Source organism: Sinocyclocheilus grahami, unplaced genomic scaffold (assembly GCF_001515645.1).
Source record: "Sinocyclocheilus grahami isolate Dianchi unplaced genomic scaffold, SAMN03320097.WGS_v1.1 scaffold469.1, whole genome shotgun sequence".
Lineage (NCBI taxonomy): Eukaryota > Metazoa > Chordata > Actinopteri > Cypriniformes > Cyprinidae > Sinocyclocheilus > Sinocyclocheilus grahami.
This window is the reverse complement of record NW_015505648.1, coordinates 227,438-241,347: the sequence shown is the minus strand read 5'-3', so window position 1 is coordinate 241,347 and position 13,910 is coordinate 227,438. Positions and strand designations below refer to the sequence as shown.

Here is a 13,910-nt window from a genome sequence, read left to right as displayed (position 1 = left end):
GAAAGTTTTCTTTTCATATGTTTAGATTTTTTTCCCCCCAACCGGATCTAAAAATGTTTAACTTGATTTGAGTTTTTGCAATGTTTCAAGTCCCTAAGCCTCTCAGCCTTCAAACTAATGCACTTGTTGTTGCCACAGCGACTAGGTGTACCTGCATATGTAAATGCTTTAGACAGGAGCCAGTGTGCAGCTTTTTTAGCTCCACCCACAGGACCTCCCCTGAAGCCGGTTGCCTGACAACAGCCATAGAGATTGAGAAGGGGAGAGTAGGAGTGGCTGGAAACAAGCAACTGCTGTCAGAGCTTCTAAAAGTGTGTAGAGGGCGGGTGTGTGTGGTCAAGCAAGCCTGAATCATGCAGTGTTTGCACAAGTTTCAGAAACTATTAGATTCATTCAAGAAGTAAGCATATGAAAATAGTCAGCATAAGGATTCTCTCTATTTTCCTTGGCTGTGGATTACAGTAGTTAAGGACTTTTGAACAGAAGCTTACCAGTGGATGAGGCCTCACCTGTTTGGATTTGAGTTGGATGACTACAGTGGACAGTAGAAGAAGTGGACTGTGAGGAGTGGAAGAGATCATGGTCACTCGGCTGTGAGAGACAGAGTAAGAGGAGCTCTTTATATTGTGTTCGACAGAAGGAGGATAGGACGTAAGGAATTTATGTCAATGTTTTCATGTTTGTGTTGCTCACTCGTGGATTACATTTACTTGTTCCCTTCTCATTGTTACTTCTCACACTCTGTTTCATTTGTTTTCCCCCATGTCTGGCATTTTTTACTACCACTAACATACCTAGACTATCTTTTTTTTGTTCTCTGTCGTACCTGTCTCTCTCTCAGTGAGTTAAACTGTCTGATTGCTCTGCAGTCAGTTGTTAATGAGATTAATTGTTAATTGAGGGCAGCTGGCAACTTGTGTGTGCATAAACCTAAAAGTAATTTATAGTAGCAGCAGACATAATCAATATGTAGGTCAAAGTATGTATCGCAGTTGTTTCTGGCCTTGACACTGTCTTTTTTGCAAAACAAAAATTTCCTTAAAAGATTGCTCTGCAGTCAGTTGTTAATGAGATTAATTGTTAATTGAGGGCAGCTGGCAACTTGTGTGCATAAACCTAAAAGTAATTTATAGTAGCAGCAGACATAATCAATATGTAGGTCAAAGTATGTATCGCAGTTGTTTCTGGCCTTGACACTGTCTTTTTTGCAAAACAAAAATTTCCTTAAAAAAAAAAGGGTATTATTGCATATACTTGAGGTCTCATGAGAGTGATTGATATTAGCATGGCATTAAAACCTGGTAGAAGCTAGACTGTTATGAAGTAGAATATACTGACTGTAATCTCACAGTCTGGTCTAACAAATGTAGGTCTTAATCATGTAATTGAAAATAATCGTGTTCCTGGAACACATAGAAAGCACCTCATCAGGTAATTAGACCAGCTTTATCCATGATTGGTCATGTAAAATGTATTCTAGGTGAGTGTTTTAGATATGATTTGAGTGTCACTGAAAATGGATGTCAGTTGCTTAAATATCTGGTCCGTAGCTGAAACCTACGCACACAGAATTTCCTTAGAATTGTAATTGTCTAGTTTATCACAAATTAAATACACTGTTAAAACGGCTGCTGATAATAGACTTTGGAGAAAGATCACCATTACACAGATTTTAGTTAACTTAAATATTGGATTTTTTAAATACATAACTTCATATTTTAAAGTTAAATTGTTAATGGAAGTATGTAAATGTGTTTGAGACAGTAAGTGTGGCAGCCCTGCTGTCCCTATCTATCATCTTGCTGACATTTGTTATATCACCTGTCCCTCACCCTTGCAGTCTTTCTTTTTCTTTCTCTCTGCTGTCTCCGTTAGTTTGAGTCTGCTAAATATAGACACAACAGGACAAGGGCATACTTGAATATAACTGCCCACTTGACTTTCCACACACTTAATATATTGTGTAAAATATTCACACACCAACCTGCATAAAAATTCTTAGCAAATAATTGATATTTTGACCACTAGTCAGTTGTGACTTTTTATTAGAAAAAAACTGGAATAATTTGATATTTATAACTCCTACAACGTTTATTCAATATGTATGACATTCAGCATCAGACGTGCTTCGAGAAATTTTAGCTTTTTTGGCAACTGTGTTATTAGAAGTACTCTTGAAATCCCCTCAAGTGTTTTCTGTATCAAGATATCTCTCACCCCTCGGCTTGAGTTACCACTTTAGCACAGTGCAGGTTTCGATGCACTTTACAAGCTGCACAGCAGCGTCTAAACAAGACCAGCTGTATGTTTGAAAACCAGCCAGGCACAATCTACACTGCACATATATACAGATACATATAGCAGTACACAGAAATAGTAAGTTTATAAATATAAATTTTTTGCTGATGCATTAAATGCACCAATTGAATCTGAGAATTATGCATTTGGGAAGTAAACCTGGTCTTGGCAGGGAGTTTCTGCTATTGACAAAACCATAGTTTGGGCACATTGTGTTTTTTTTTGGATTGCAAAAAATTGCAGTGCATCTCAGGATGGTGATTCATTGGTTCCTGTGCATCAGCTCGGCCTTGACGGATCTTTTTTCCTGGGTGTGTGTGGGAGTGAAACTGTCTCCTCAGCTGAGTGAGAAATATGAATCAGTATGATACATTATACTGTAATCATTATAAATCATTATAAAAATGGAAAATACACTTGTCACTTCTGTTCTAAATCTGTGCTGATTCCAGATTTTGAGTATATAAGAAAATACCATGAGATGGGTCAAGATGTATATGCGGCAATATTAGACACTAGAGTTTACATGGCAGTAAATTCTAACACATGATCTCAGCTCGCCTGCTTACACACCCAGTTGTGCCAATGTGCAAATGCCTCTTGGGAATCCTCTCCCTGTCTCCTAAAATGATTTCACAATTAGCTGAACAGGCCCTGAATCAGTGGTCTGAATATTCTCATTAGAACATACTGTGTCTCACTATTTTCCCCTTTTTATAATCACAATCTCTGACCAGTTTTGCTTAAACCTATAAAAAATATAATAATTGTCTATATTAAAATGACTTTGACTTTCCCCAGTGTAATAGATATTTTAATCATAGATAAGAAATTACTTGTATAAGAATTATCTTTAAGATGTAGTGCAGCTAGTTTAGCTGTGACATCATGCTACCTCCCATAGGTCGCATAGTATTGTCCAAAGAGTTTCTGGGCTTACAGCTGACAAATAAGAGCATTCCATCGAAATCCCTCAGCATAGTAACCGCTCTTCATGTGACAAAATCACCTGAGCCTGCTTTTGGCCTAATGGAACAGTCAGGTTTTGTACAGAGTGCAGAATCTGTTATGATTCTGAAAAAGGCTTCTTTTATTCCTTTATTTATTTAAAAAAGACAACTTTTTGAAACAAAAAGTTACTTGTAAAATATGGTTAATATCAGTTTTGTTTGTTAGGATCAAAAAGTAGTGCATTCAGTTTTTGCTTCCAGGATTAGGCCTACTTTTTACTCCTGTGAATATTTGCTGGTGAATTTTTAAATTTCAGAATTTTTTAAATTTTGAATTTCTGTATTGGGAGATACCTTAATTATTTGGATACACGAAAGCTATTGAATATTTTCACATTTTCTGCTCAGGAAAAAGACATGGATTAAGTTACAATGGAACCTATCATTAAATAATCCATTATAAAGCTTATTATTTATTTGATATATTATAATTTATTGCATTAAAACAATTATAAACCAATTCATGAAACAGCAGAAATTTAATATATATATATATATATGAAAAAGTCAAACATTTACAATGCCTGTGACAACCTGTCCCCCAACCTGACATTTATGAGAAATCGCCTTGTATTGAGAACCATTCTATCTATCAGGTAAAAATATTCATGGAAAACCTTCGTTATATAGTTGACCTTTGCCTAAATAAATGCTAGTGTGGTTTTATTGAGTTAACTTAAAATTTACTTCCAGCTACAATAATGCAAACAAATTGTCATATTGGAATTTTACTTTGAAGCATACAATTCACAAAAAAGTTGAGTCAACTTGAAATGTAAAGATGTATTAACTAACACCTTTTGATAATTGAGTTATCTCATGCCCATTTAATCCAGGGAAGTTATTATAATGGCAAATCTTAAGAGCATTTTTTTCAACAAGGATTTGTGTTATTGAGCACTTATTTGAAAACCTCATAGTTTGAAGAGTGTATGCACTATATGGGTTGAGATGTTGCACATTTAACTTGTATTTAATTCAAGTTAGTAAAGAGGCCTGTTGAGGATTGCTATGAATTCTCTAGGCAGTGAGCAGTTAAATGGAGCTTTTGATGATAAGCTGTTAATAAGATGGAAATGAGAACAGGGCCCGTGGGCTCTATGGTTCAAGGGCGGATATGAGACGTCACATTCCAAAAGGGTCTATGAGACCCTAATGTACACTGTTGGTTCTGTAGATGTCTTTAGCTGCACCCATTCTGCCTTGGGGAAGGATTATGTTTTTATATTTTCTCCTTAGTGATATTGCATGAGTTTATGTTTTCTAACTTCTGTTTTTACAGTTCATGCAATTACCTGACTAAACCAGTTTGTTGTTTTGGGAGCAGTGTTTCACCCTGCATGAAACGGAGACTTCTCTAAGAATGATGTAAGAGGTGGAGAGGTTTGTCATTGTATTCTGTTTGAATCCAGTGAGAAGTGTTTTTTTTTGTTTGTTTGTTTTTCCCTTTCACTTCAGCTGGTTTCGAGTCATTTAATAATTGGTGCACCTCTTGCTTTCTGTCTAGATTAGATCATGCTAACTGTACATGTTCAAATGGTTGGTTAGGCCCCTTTTAGTTTTGCTTACTGTATTAATGAAACAGCTGCCAACAGTGGCCTTGAAGCTGTTTACTGAAACCCATTAAAGTATTATATGGTGGGTGGTATGTTTGTGACTTCTAAATGCATCTGTCTAAGTGCACTGGTGGAAGACTCACACGTCTTCGACTAGACAATAAGTCATTGCTACTTCAGTTTCTTAATACTTAACATTGTGTTTGTGCTGAAAATAGCTTTAGATATTATACTCAATGACAGCTGGGAAAATCATGAGATGAGAACATAAAATATGTCTAACCATACAGTAGAAAGTATATTTTCTTCATGTTAGAGTGTACATCATAAATCATACGTACGTCATAACAAACACATTTTTTTTTTTGTACAGTCATGTCAGGTCTCTGAGGTTCACAAAGAACGTGTTTTCAGACAGCATGCCTTTTCAGTTTCATGTATGGCATATTGTCTGAGTAAGGAATTACATAATGCCTGCAACTGACAAGTGTTCTCAACATCTGAAAAATACACCTTTTTTCTGAATGTTAAAATTATTTTGGAGACCATTATGTAATATTATTTTAAAGGGGCACTGCACTGTGAAATGCGATTTGCCTTTTGGGAGTTTCACACATGCATAATAAAGCATTCAGTGTGTGCATGTACAGATCACTTTCTAGCATTTACAATGGAAGTTGTCATCGTTTATGTAAGAACTTCCTGCAGGGCTTTGAATGTCATGTTTCAAGTTGCGGCAAGTTGTGTGCATTTATAATCAGGTGCTCAAACATGCAGTAGGTACACATACTCATACCCTGCTGTTATGAGACAGTCAATGTTCATATTGTGGAGGAGGAGATTTATTCACAAATACAAGGGCACATAATTACCTACATTTTATGACCTGTTTTGATTTTGTCCTATGACACAAAATTTGAGAAAAGTGTGTTTGTTTTGCATTTGAGAAAAAGCGCTTTTTGTGTTCGTGTGTGTGTGCATGCTCACTGCTTCTGTGTATGTAGGACCACTCACTTTTCAAGCAGCCTGACCACACACTGGCATTTTGTATCCCTGCCCCCTCATGTTCAGCACAACAGAATACTAAAGAGCTCTTTTTTTCTTTCTCACACACGCACACCCACCTGCTGTGTGCTCAGCTTACAAAAGTGACTGTTAGTTGTAGAGCCAGTTTGGTAAACCACAGAAGCAGTGTGTTATTGGGAAGAGATTGCAATTTTTCAGTTCTGTCCATTCTTCTGCAAAGGAGGAACATTGGTGCTTTTTGTTTTTGTTGTAGGTCTGTCATGTGAAAGATTCTTTCATCATTTCCTTCTGTGTTTTCCATGCCAAGACATATTACAAGCAGTTTCCTTGCTTCTGTTTCTTTCTTCTATTTTCTTTATTTGTCATTCAGTTTCAGGGTGATACAACTTTAACACAATGAATAAAAAAGCCTCATTAAAAGAATGACATTGTAGAAAAAAAACACATAAAGTATGGCATATTCTTTTATTTTTATTTTTTTTATAAAAATGTTACAAAACCAAGTCAAAGTCATGTGGTCCAAAACATTAAAACAACACCAACATAAAATTTATTTAGATGAGACCCCTGATTTATTAACCACATGACTGTATCAAAGTCAATAAGTTTCTGAAACATTAAATACATAATTTGTGATAACCATAAATAATACATTTAAAACGTTTTGGAATATAATGATTATGATTTTTCCTTGATGGTTGTACCTCATGCAGTTTTAGATACATTTATATGGTATAAATGGTATAAACATTTTTCAAAACAGTATAAAACCAATATGTATACAAAGAATATCTACATATTTTACACTAGATTTTTTCTTTTCTTTGTTGTTCAGTCACTAATATTACTAACATATCAAATGGGGGAACTGTTGATATCCATATTCACAGCTTGTGAGGCACCGAAATATGGCTGTGGTTATCATAGAGAAATGCAGTTGTCACTCCCAGAGATTGTATCCGTGTCAGACGTCCATGCGTTCATATTTTCATAATTGTTTCTATCCTTATGTAACACAGGTTGGGAGTTGTGTGACTGTTCTAAAAGTTTAATGTATTTTGCTTTTGACAGTACAGTGAGGACAGGTCGGGCTACTAGTTAAAATGTCCATCCAGGAGTGCCCAGAGAGTCCAATGCTTGAGGATGAGGAGAGTGAGGAAGGCAGAGGGGTGGAGAGAGAGTCGGACAGAGACAGTGCAGTAGACAGCGCTCTGTCATCAGAAATATCGGATGGAGTAAGAACTGGAGAAAAAGAGGAAGGGATTGGGCTTTGTCTCCCAGGAGAAAAGTGAGTGCTTTTATAATGTTTTCTTGTGTACATAAGGCTGAATTTACGGATTTGCAAATGAATTAATGAATTGAGTAATTATTGCTTTCATTGATATTAAGTGTAAAAACTAAGTCAAAATAAATGCTTTTCTCATTTCCATTTCCTGTCTCATTCCTCAAGGTGTGGTCAGATGTATAATCGCTCAGAGACTTCTGATCATTCTAGACGTTCATCTGCCTCAGTAAATGAGGAGCAATTTGAGGACTATGGAGAAGGAGAGGATGGAGATTACAATCCCAGCAGCCCCTGTCCAGATGATGAGATCCGCATTAATGGATGTTCAGATCTGGGCTCTTCTGTTTCCTCCAGGTGTGTGTTTGTGTGTGTCTGTATTCCTAAGGATTTTTAATTATTATTTAATCCATTTTTTTTACATGTAACCACAACAGTACTTTCTTTTCCTCTGACTGCCCCAAAGCCTGTTTTCAAAGGGATTTACTTTAAAATGAAAGGATGATTCGTTTAGAAATCCAGATATCTGCCTTCATTACACAAGATTTCTTTCAGCATGTACTGTATATATTAGTGACTGTATTAGAGGATGGAACTGTCTGACTGTGGGGAAACTTTTTCACTCACATGGGATACAGTGTTATGGTTCTTTTTAGTCCCTAGCTACTGTCCAAAAGGCTGGATCTTTATTTTATTTTTTTCTTTAAGCACAGAGTAGAAAACACTTTTTGTGCATTTATTTTGTTAATCAATTTCTTGTTTTAAACACGTTTACCTGTCCCCCAAAACCACCACCTTCTATTTTCTTTATTTTAATTTAAGAATGTAAAATATTGCTAAGGCGTTATATGTCTTTTTTTAACAGGTAGATGTGATTTGTAGTATATCATATTAAACAACATAACATGTATCATATGAAGCAAATTATGTCATCTAATGTGCATATCTGATTGCAAATCATATTATATTCCAGTGAAGTGAAATGTTGTTTTTTCTAGCCCAAAATCTTTTTTAATGCATATAAATGCTTTATATTTGTACACAATCTACTACCACCTCAAAGGATGGTGGTCATGTATCATAATAATTGCATCCTTGTACCTAATTTCTAAGTGCTCAAACTGATGGTGTTACAACTAAGTGTTACCACCATTCTATATGTCTATATGTCTTCTCTATCCAAATATTTTTCTTTGATTTTTGCATATATAATCTATAACTGTTGAGACATGTTTGAATAGGTATGATGCTTCTGTTGGGGAGATTTTTATCAGACTTGGCTTACTAGAGATTCTCACTTTTTATTTTTTGGCTTTCATAGTTTTCACTATTATATAGTATTTTTTTCTACATTCTGCTTATATTGTTTATTGAATGTTTTCAGAATGCACACATGATGTGCCATAAATGTGTTTGACCTTGTCTCTGTCTCTCTCTCGCTCTCCCTGTTTCCTCCAGTGCTGGTCAGACTCCTCGGAAGATGCGCCATGCTGGTGACCAGATGGATGTGTTTTGCTCTCAGTGTTGTAAGAGGGTCAGTCTGCTCAAAGACCTGGAGAACAGGCTGAAAAACCTCAAAACCAACAGGTACTGCATAGACTACAGTTTGCATCTGTTATGAAAGATAAAGTTATAAAATACTTTTTCACCCAGAGGGCTTTGTCATAAACTGGGTGTAAGCTCATCTTCAAGAAGACTTGTTAGAGATAAACCTTTGAAATAAAAGTTAAGTGATTATTGACTTGTCTAGTTTCTCTTCAGTAATGTAAAATGAGTGTCCCCTCACATCTGGGAAATAAACTTTTAGTGACTTGGAATCCACATTAGAGGCACTTTAAGAGGATTAGTGTTTATCAGTTCTACGTTGTCTTCCTGTTGGCTACAATAGACTAAATTAAAGCAACAGTGTAATAGAGGCAGAGGAGTTAATGTGAGTATATGAGAAGAACACAACTGAGGTGGAGGAGCTTTGATATCTTGCTGCAGTCTCTCTGCACCATTAATGATTCACTTCCTTTTCCATACATCATTCAGCCCACCACTTTAGAGCCCATTAGAGCTTTATTAGGCATTGGGAAGTGAGCTACACACACATCCACACATTTATTTGACTCTGCGCATTCTGTATTTTGCCGTCTCTCTTTGTCTTTGTATCATTCTCACTCACATCCACATGAAACAACACTTGAACAACAGGCAAACCCTTCTTAGGCTTTGGATACTTTTCTTGTCTTTTCTTCATCCTTGACAATTTCCAAGATTTCTTGTGAGTTTGCTTTAACTTTTGTAATTAGATTCTCATATCTTAGCCTCTCAAAACAGAGGATGAAATAGGAACTGGATCAGATAGACCGAGGGATTTTGGGGAAGACAGTGTCATACTATAGAAGAGAAAGAAAGAAAAAAAGACAGAATGGGCTATGAGATAGAGAGGAGGAATGAAAGCTAAATGCCCTATCAGCAGGCTCCTTCAAGAAATGCATTAGTTCACACCTCATTCTGTCACTGCTAGAAAAGCTATGTCGGTAATAACTCTGTGTGTGTGTGTGTGTGTGAGAGAGAGCGAGAGAGAGCAGGAGAGAGTTTTGTGTATGAAACTGTGTAGTATGTGTTTTCCCATAAACATGATTAATATTTGAATTCTGAGTGGACAGCTTGAACCGTCTTAGAAAGGAAACCCTCAACATTCACATGCTTTCTGCTCTTGTTGTGTTGATATCTTCTCCACTGCAACTTTTACTCCAGTAGCAGTTGTATATTTGAGCTATGTAACAAACTCTATTCAAATACATTTTGTGAGCTTTGTTAAGGTTGGAGGTATGTGAACTGAGGTTCGTGTCAGGGCCAACACTATATTCAAATATATTTTGAGTGAGTCTGGGTTAAGTGCAGTAATGAACATCTTGACTAAAATCATATAATAATTTGAACTGCTATTCAGTTAATTGTTGTACAAATCTATTGTTTTTTATAGTTTTTTCTTAACAAATTTTCATCAAGAATGTAATGTTTAACAATCAATAACAATTTTATTCATTTTTATACAAGTGTAGCATCCAATGCATTTATCAAAGCTAAGCATTCAGTTCTGTTATCCAAGTTATTATAAGTTCAACAATATATGTAAACCAACCCTCATATATACAGTAAATAGCCTATATAATGTTTTAATGAACAATTGTTGAAAAAGAAGAGGGATTTACACCAGTTACACCATATGTTGAAGTTCTAATTAGCTGTCCTTTGTTTGTGTTCCAGCCCAAACAGAAAGATCTCCAGCACTGCATTTGGAAGGTAGGTCACTCAATATGTTATGCTCTGTGTTTGTTTGTGTAGTCTATGCTGCTGTTAATCATTACGGTGTTTGTTTCCAACTCCCTCTCTGCTTTGACTGGGAGTACCTCCTGTGGTTAAATAAATGTTATATGAAGTTGTGATATATATATATATATATATATATATATATATATATATATATATATATATATATATATATACACACTATACACTGTGCTGGAAGTATCATCCGCATACAAATACAAAACTTACACACTTTGTTTAAAAATCTTTTCAAGAAACCCCCGGATACCCCCGGTTGGGAATCACTGCTCTAGACAGTTCCTTTTGTGTTTAATTGCAAGAATCTGATCAAATGATGCATGGGAGTGTAAATGCTGGGTGGTAATAATTGTGTGGGTGAATGGCAGTTTTTCTTGTCCCTTTGGCAACAGTCTCCTACTCTAAATCACAGTGACAAGATGAAAGTGGCCTGCCACAGCTGACCTGAGTGTAAGAGAGAGGGAGAAAGCAGAACCACAGAGAGAGACCAATGTGTGTAATTTATAAAATGGATTCTCATGTGCGACGTCATTGCTTTATTGAGAATGACACACAGCAATAAAACAAAGTGACAACCAAGACCTGACTCTGCAAAAGAGTTATGTGAATGTGTATTTGTGTACGCACAAGATTACGGCTCTCAGAGGCTAATGCAAGTGGGACAAGAGAATAGTGTGCGTGCCTGCGCATGCGCTTGTGTCTGACGGGTGCTGTTTGGTTTTGTGTGGGAGGGTCGGCTGGATCGGACACTGCACCAGCTCTCACAATGCCTGTACTGGTCAGTCCCTTCTCTCCCTCGTCACTGCAGTGCTCCTAAAGATGCTCAGGCATGGAATATAGATTCATAGAATGGATGAGTGGTCTGCTGCAGTGATGCAGCATGGGTAATGTAGTTTGCAAGTATTGATGCTGCAGTGTAGTCCAATCCATCCATAGGTCTGAGCAGAGAGGTAAGTGGGACGTTACTCTTGCAAAATATAGCTGTCAGCATGGGATCTGAATGCTGAGGAGGCACAAAATGTACTGGTGCGGCATGGGATGTAACAAAATAAAATGCAATTGTAATGTTATTGTGATGCATTATAGTATTTTATGATAAAATTATCTTGTTTATGTGTGTATTTTGGGTCTAACAGGCAGCTGCTCCACAACAGTAACCTCAGCAGTAGTAACGGCAGCACAGAGGATTTGTTCCATGACAGCATTGACTCCTGTGAAATAGACATTACTGAGAAGGTAAAATCCCCTCACAGTACACTCACTTCCTTCCTGAACACAGCACTGTGAAGACTGCATCACCAATGCAGTCTATTTTGGAGTGTCTTATTAAACACGCGCTTAGTCCTGACCTGCGCTCAGGAAATCACATCCGTAGATGTAAGCTTCTTAATGCAGGGGGTCAAATGGTTCCAGATGATGCTGCTGACTTAAATTGGATTTTGTCTGTGTCTGGGTGTGCACTGTTATGTCCCAAGAGTTGATTTTAATTAAACTAACAGTTTTCAGAATTTTTCATCAGACTGTCTTGGAAACTTTTCTACTTCTCCATTGCCTTTATGTGTAGATTTGAGTGTTTTCCAGACACCGACTTTTCAATCTTAAAATATGAAATTTTTAAAAAATTGTTTTATATATATATATATATATATACACACACAAACACACAGTATATATAATTTTGCCTTAAAAAGGAGTCAACTAACACCACAAATATTACATTAAATGTCATTTTCACCACAAAATACAATACACAAACATAAGTACATAATTCAAGATACGATGGAAGTAGTGTTGTGGTGGAAATCATGGATTATGATGTTTCATAAAAATGACAAAATTCAGCTTCGATACATGTCCACTGTTGGACCTTGTTAGCATACACATTAAGTAAACAAGTTATTGTGTGAAAAGTATGTTTATTTTCTCAATTCCACAGGGCCAAAAGTGCTTATAGTTGAACAATCTGTTTTAATAAAAAAAAAAAAAATTTTTTATTTAATTTGAATCAGGATCACTATATGTTTATACGCATAAACACTTTTCAAACTCTTAATCTGCACTGTTGTTGCAAAACTTTTTTTTTTTTTTTGGGATGTGCAGATCAAGGGTTGTTTCAGTGCTGACAGTCATTCAGACTAAACTGGTTCAGAAACTACTACTAATTCAGAGCTATTCTGCGAGTGATAGTAATATTTGCATATATTCTAACTTTGTTACAGGTGAGTTACTTGGACAAGAAAGTGACAGAGCTGGAAAATGAGATTCTGATGAACGGGGATGTGAAGTCGAAGCTGAAACAGGAAAACATACAGTTGGTTCACAGGTAAATTGCTACTCAAAGTCCACCCACCCACTCTTTAGACAAAGTTCATTTCATTGGAACTATGTTATATGCATATGTATTTGCATACTTATCTCTTTAAACAGCAGATTCTTTCCACTAGCAAAACCTTCCATGAAAATAGTCTTAACAAAATTTTGCATTTGCTAAAAGGTCAAAGTGGGCCTCAGCAGGACTGACAAAATGTGCATGATGATGATGAGGACTGTGCTTCAACAGGATTCACGAGTTGGAGGAGCAGCTAAAAGACCAGGAGACCAGAGCGGAGAACATGATGGAAGAGGAGCTCAGGAGACACAGAGATGCCTACAGCCGACTGGAGAAAGACAAAAACACACAGATAGAGCTGCTCACAAATAGGTTGGCTCATCTCAAGAGCAGAACTGCAATTTTGTTTTTCTCTTGTTTCCCAGGAAAATTATCCAAACATTTTTAAAACAAGATAATTTTTCAGAAATCTAACTAAACACGGTTAAAACAAGAAAAAAGCTTTGCCTGTGGGTTAAGAAAAATCAATTTAATTCTGTGTTTTGAAAACAAATGTGAATTAAAATTAAATTAGTTTATCTTGGTATATTTTTGATGTTTAGAATTTTTTATATATTGGAAAACGGGGCAAAAATACTAATAATACTATTATTTTTGTCATGCAGTATAATGGTTTTTAGTTTATTTTGAGGTTTTACACTGTCCATTGTCCCACTGTTTTCCCCCCTCTTCTCTTATTAATTATGGAGATAGAATTGTTGCTTAATTCCAAATAAATAGATTATGATCCACAAATAAATGTAAAGAGATGAACAAAAATGAAACATATTGACAAATATATTGAATGAGATCCACAAATAAATCTTAAAGTTTCACAAACATTAATTAAATTCCCAAATAAATAAAATGAGATTTGCAAATGAAAACATATTCACAAATATATTTGTCACAACCACAACTTTGCCTGGCATTTATTTGTGAATCGCGTCCTGTAGATTTGTAGATAGCTGCACGCATTTGTGAATCGCGTCTTGTGCATTTGTAGATAGCTGCATGCATTTGTGAATCGC

At 36.1% G+C, this 13,910-nt stretch overlaps 1 protein-coding gene across 2 annotated transcripts in view; it reads left to right on the top strand.

Annotated features, from left to right (window-relative positions):
- Positions 1-275: 275 nt before the first annotated feature.
- LOC107553307 (rab11 family-interacting protein 4B) overlaps positions 276-13,910 on the top strand; it is a 21,818-nt gene continuing 8,183 nt past the window's right edge. The window contains exons 1-8 of one of the 2 annotated variants that reach the window (XM_016235498.1): positions 276-605; positions 6,962-7,178; positions 7,341-7,529; positions 8,631-8,759; positions 10,431-10,466; positions 11,648-11,747; positions 12,731-12,834; positions 13,072-13,212. In XM_016235498.1, coding sequence (XP_016090984.1) covers positions 6,994-7,178; positions 7,341-7,529; positions 8,631-8,759; positions 10,431-10,466; positions 11,648-11,747; positions 12,731-12,834; positions 13,072-13,212 — 884 coding nt within the window. In that variant the 5' untranslated portion in view covers positions 276-605; positions 6,962-6,993. Of the gene's footprint in view, positions 652-6,961; positions 7,179-7,340; positions 7,530-8,630; positions 8,760-10,430; positions 10,467-11,647; positions 11,748-12,730; positions 12,835-13,071; positions 13,213-13,910 lie in introns of both variants that reach the window. The other variant, XM_016235499.1, reaches the window with a different exon arrangement.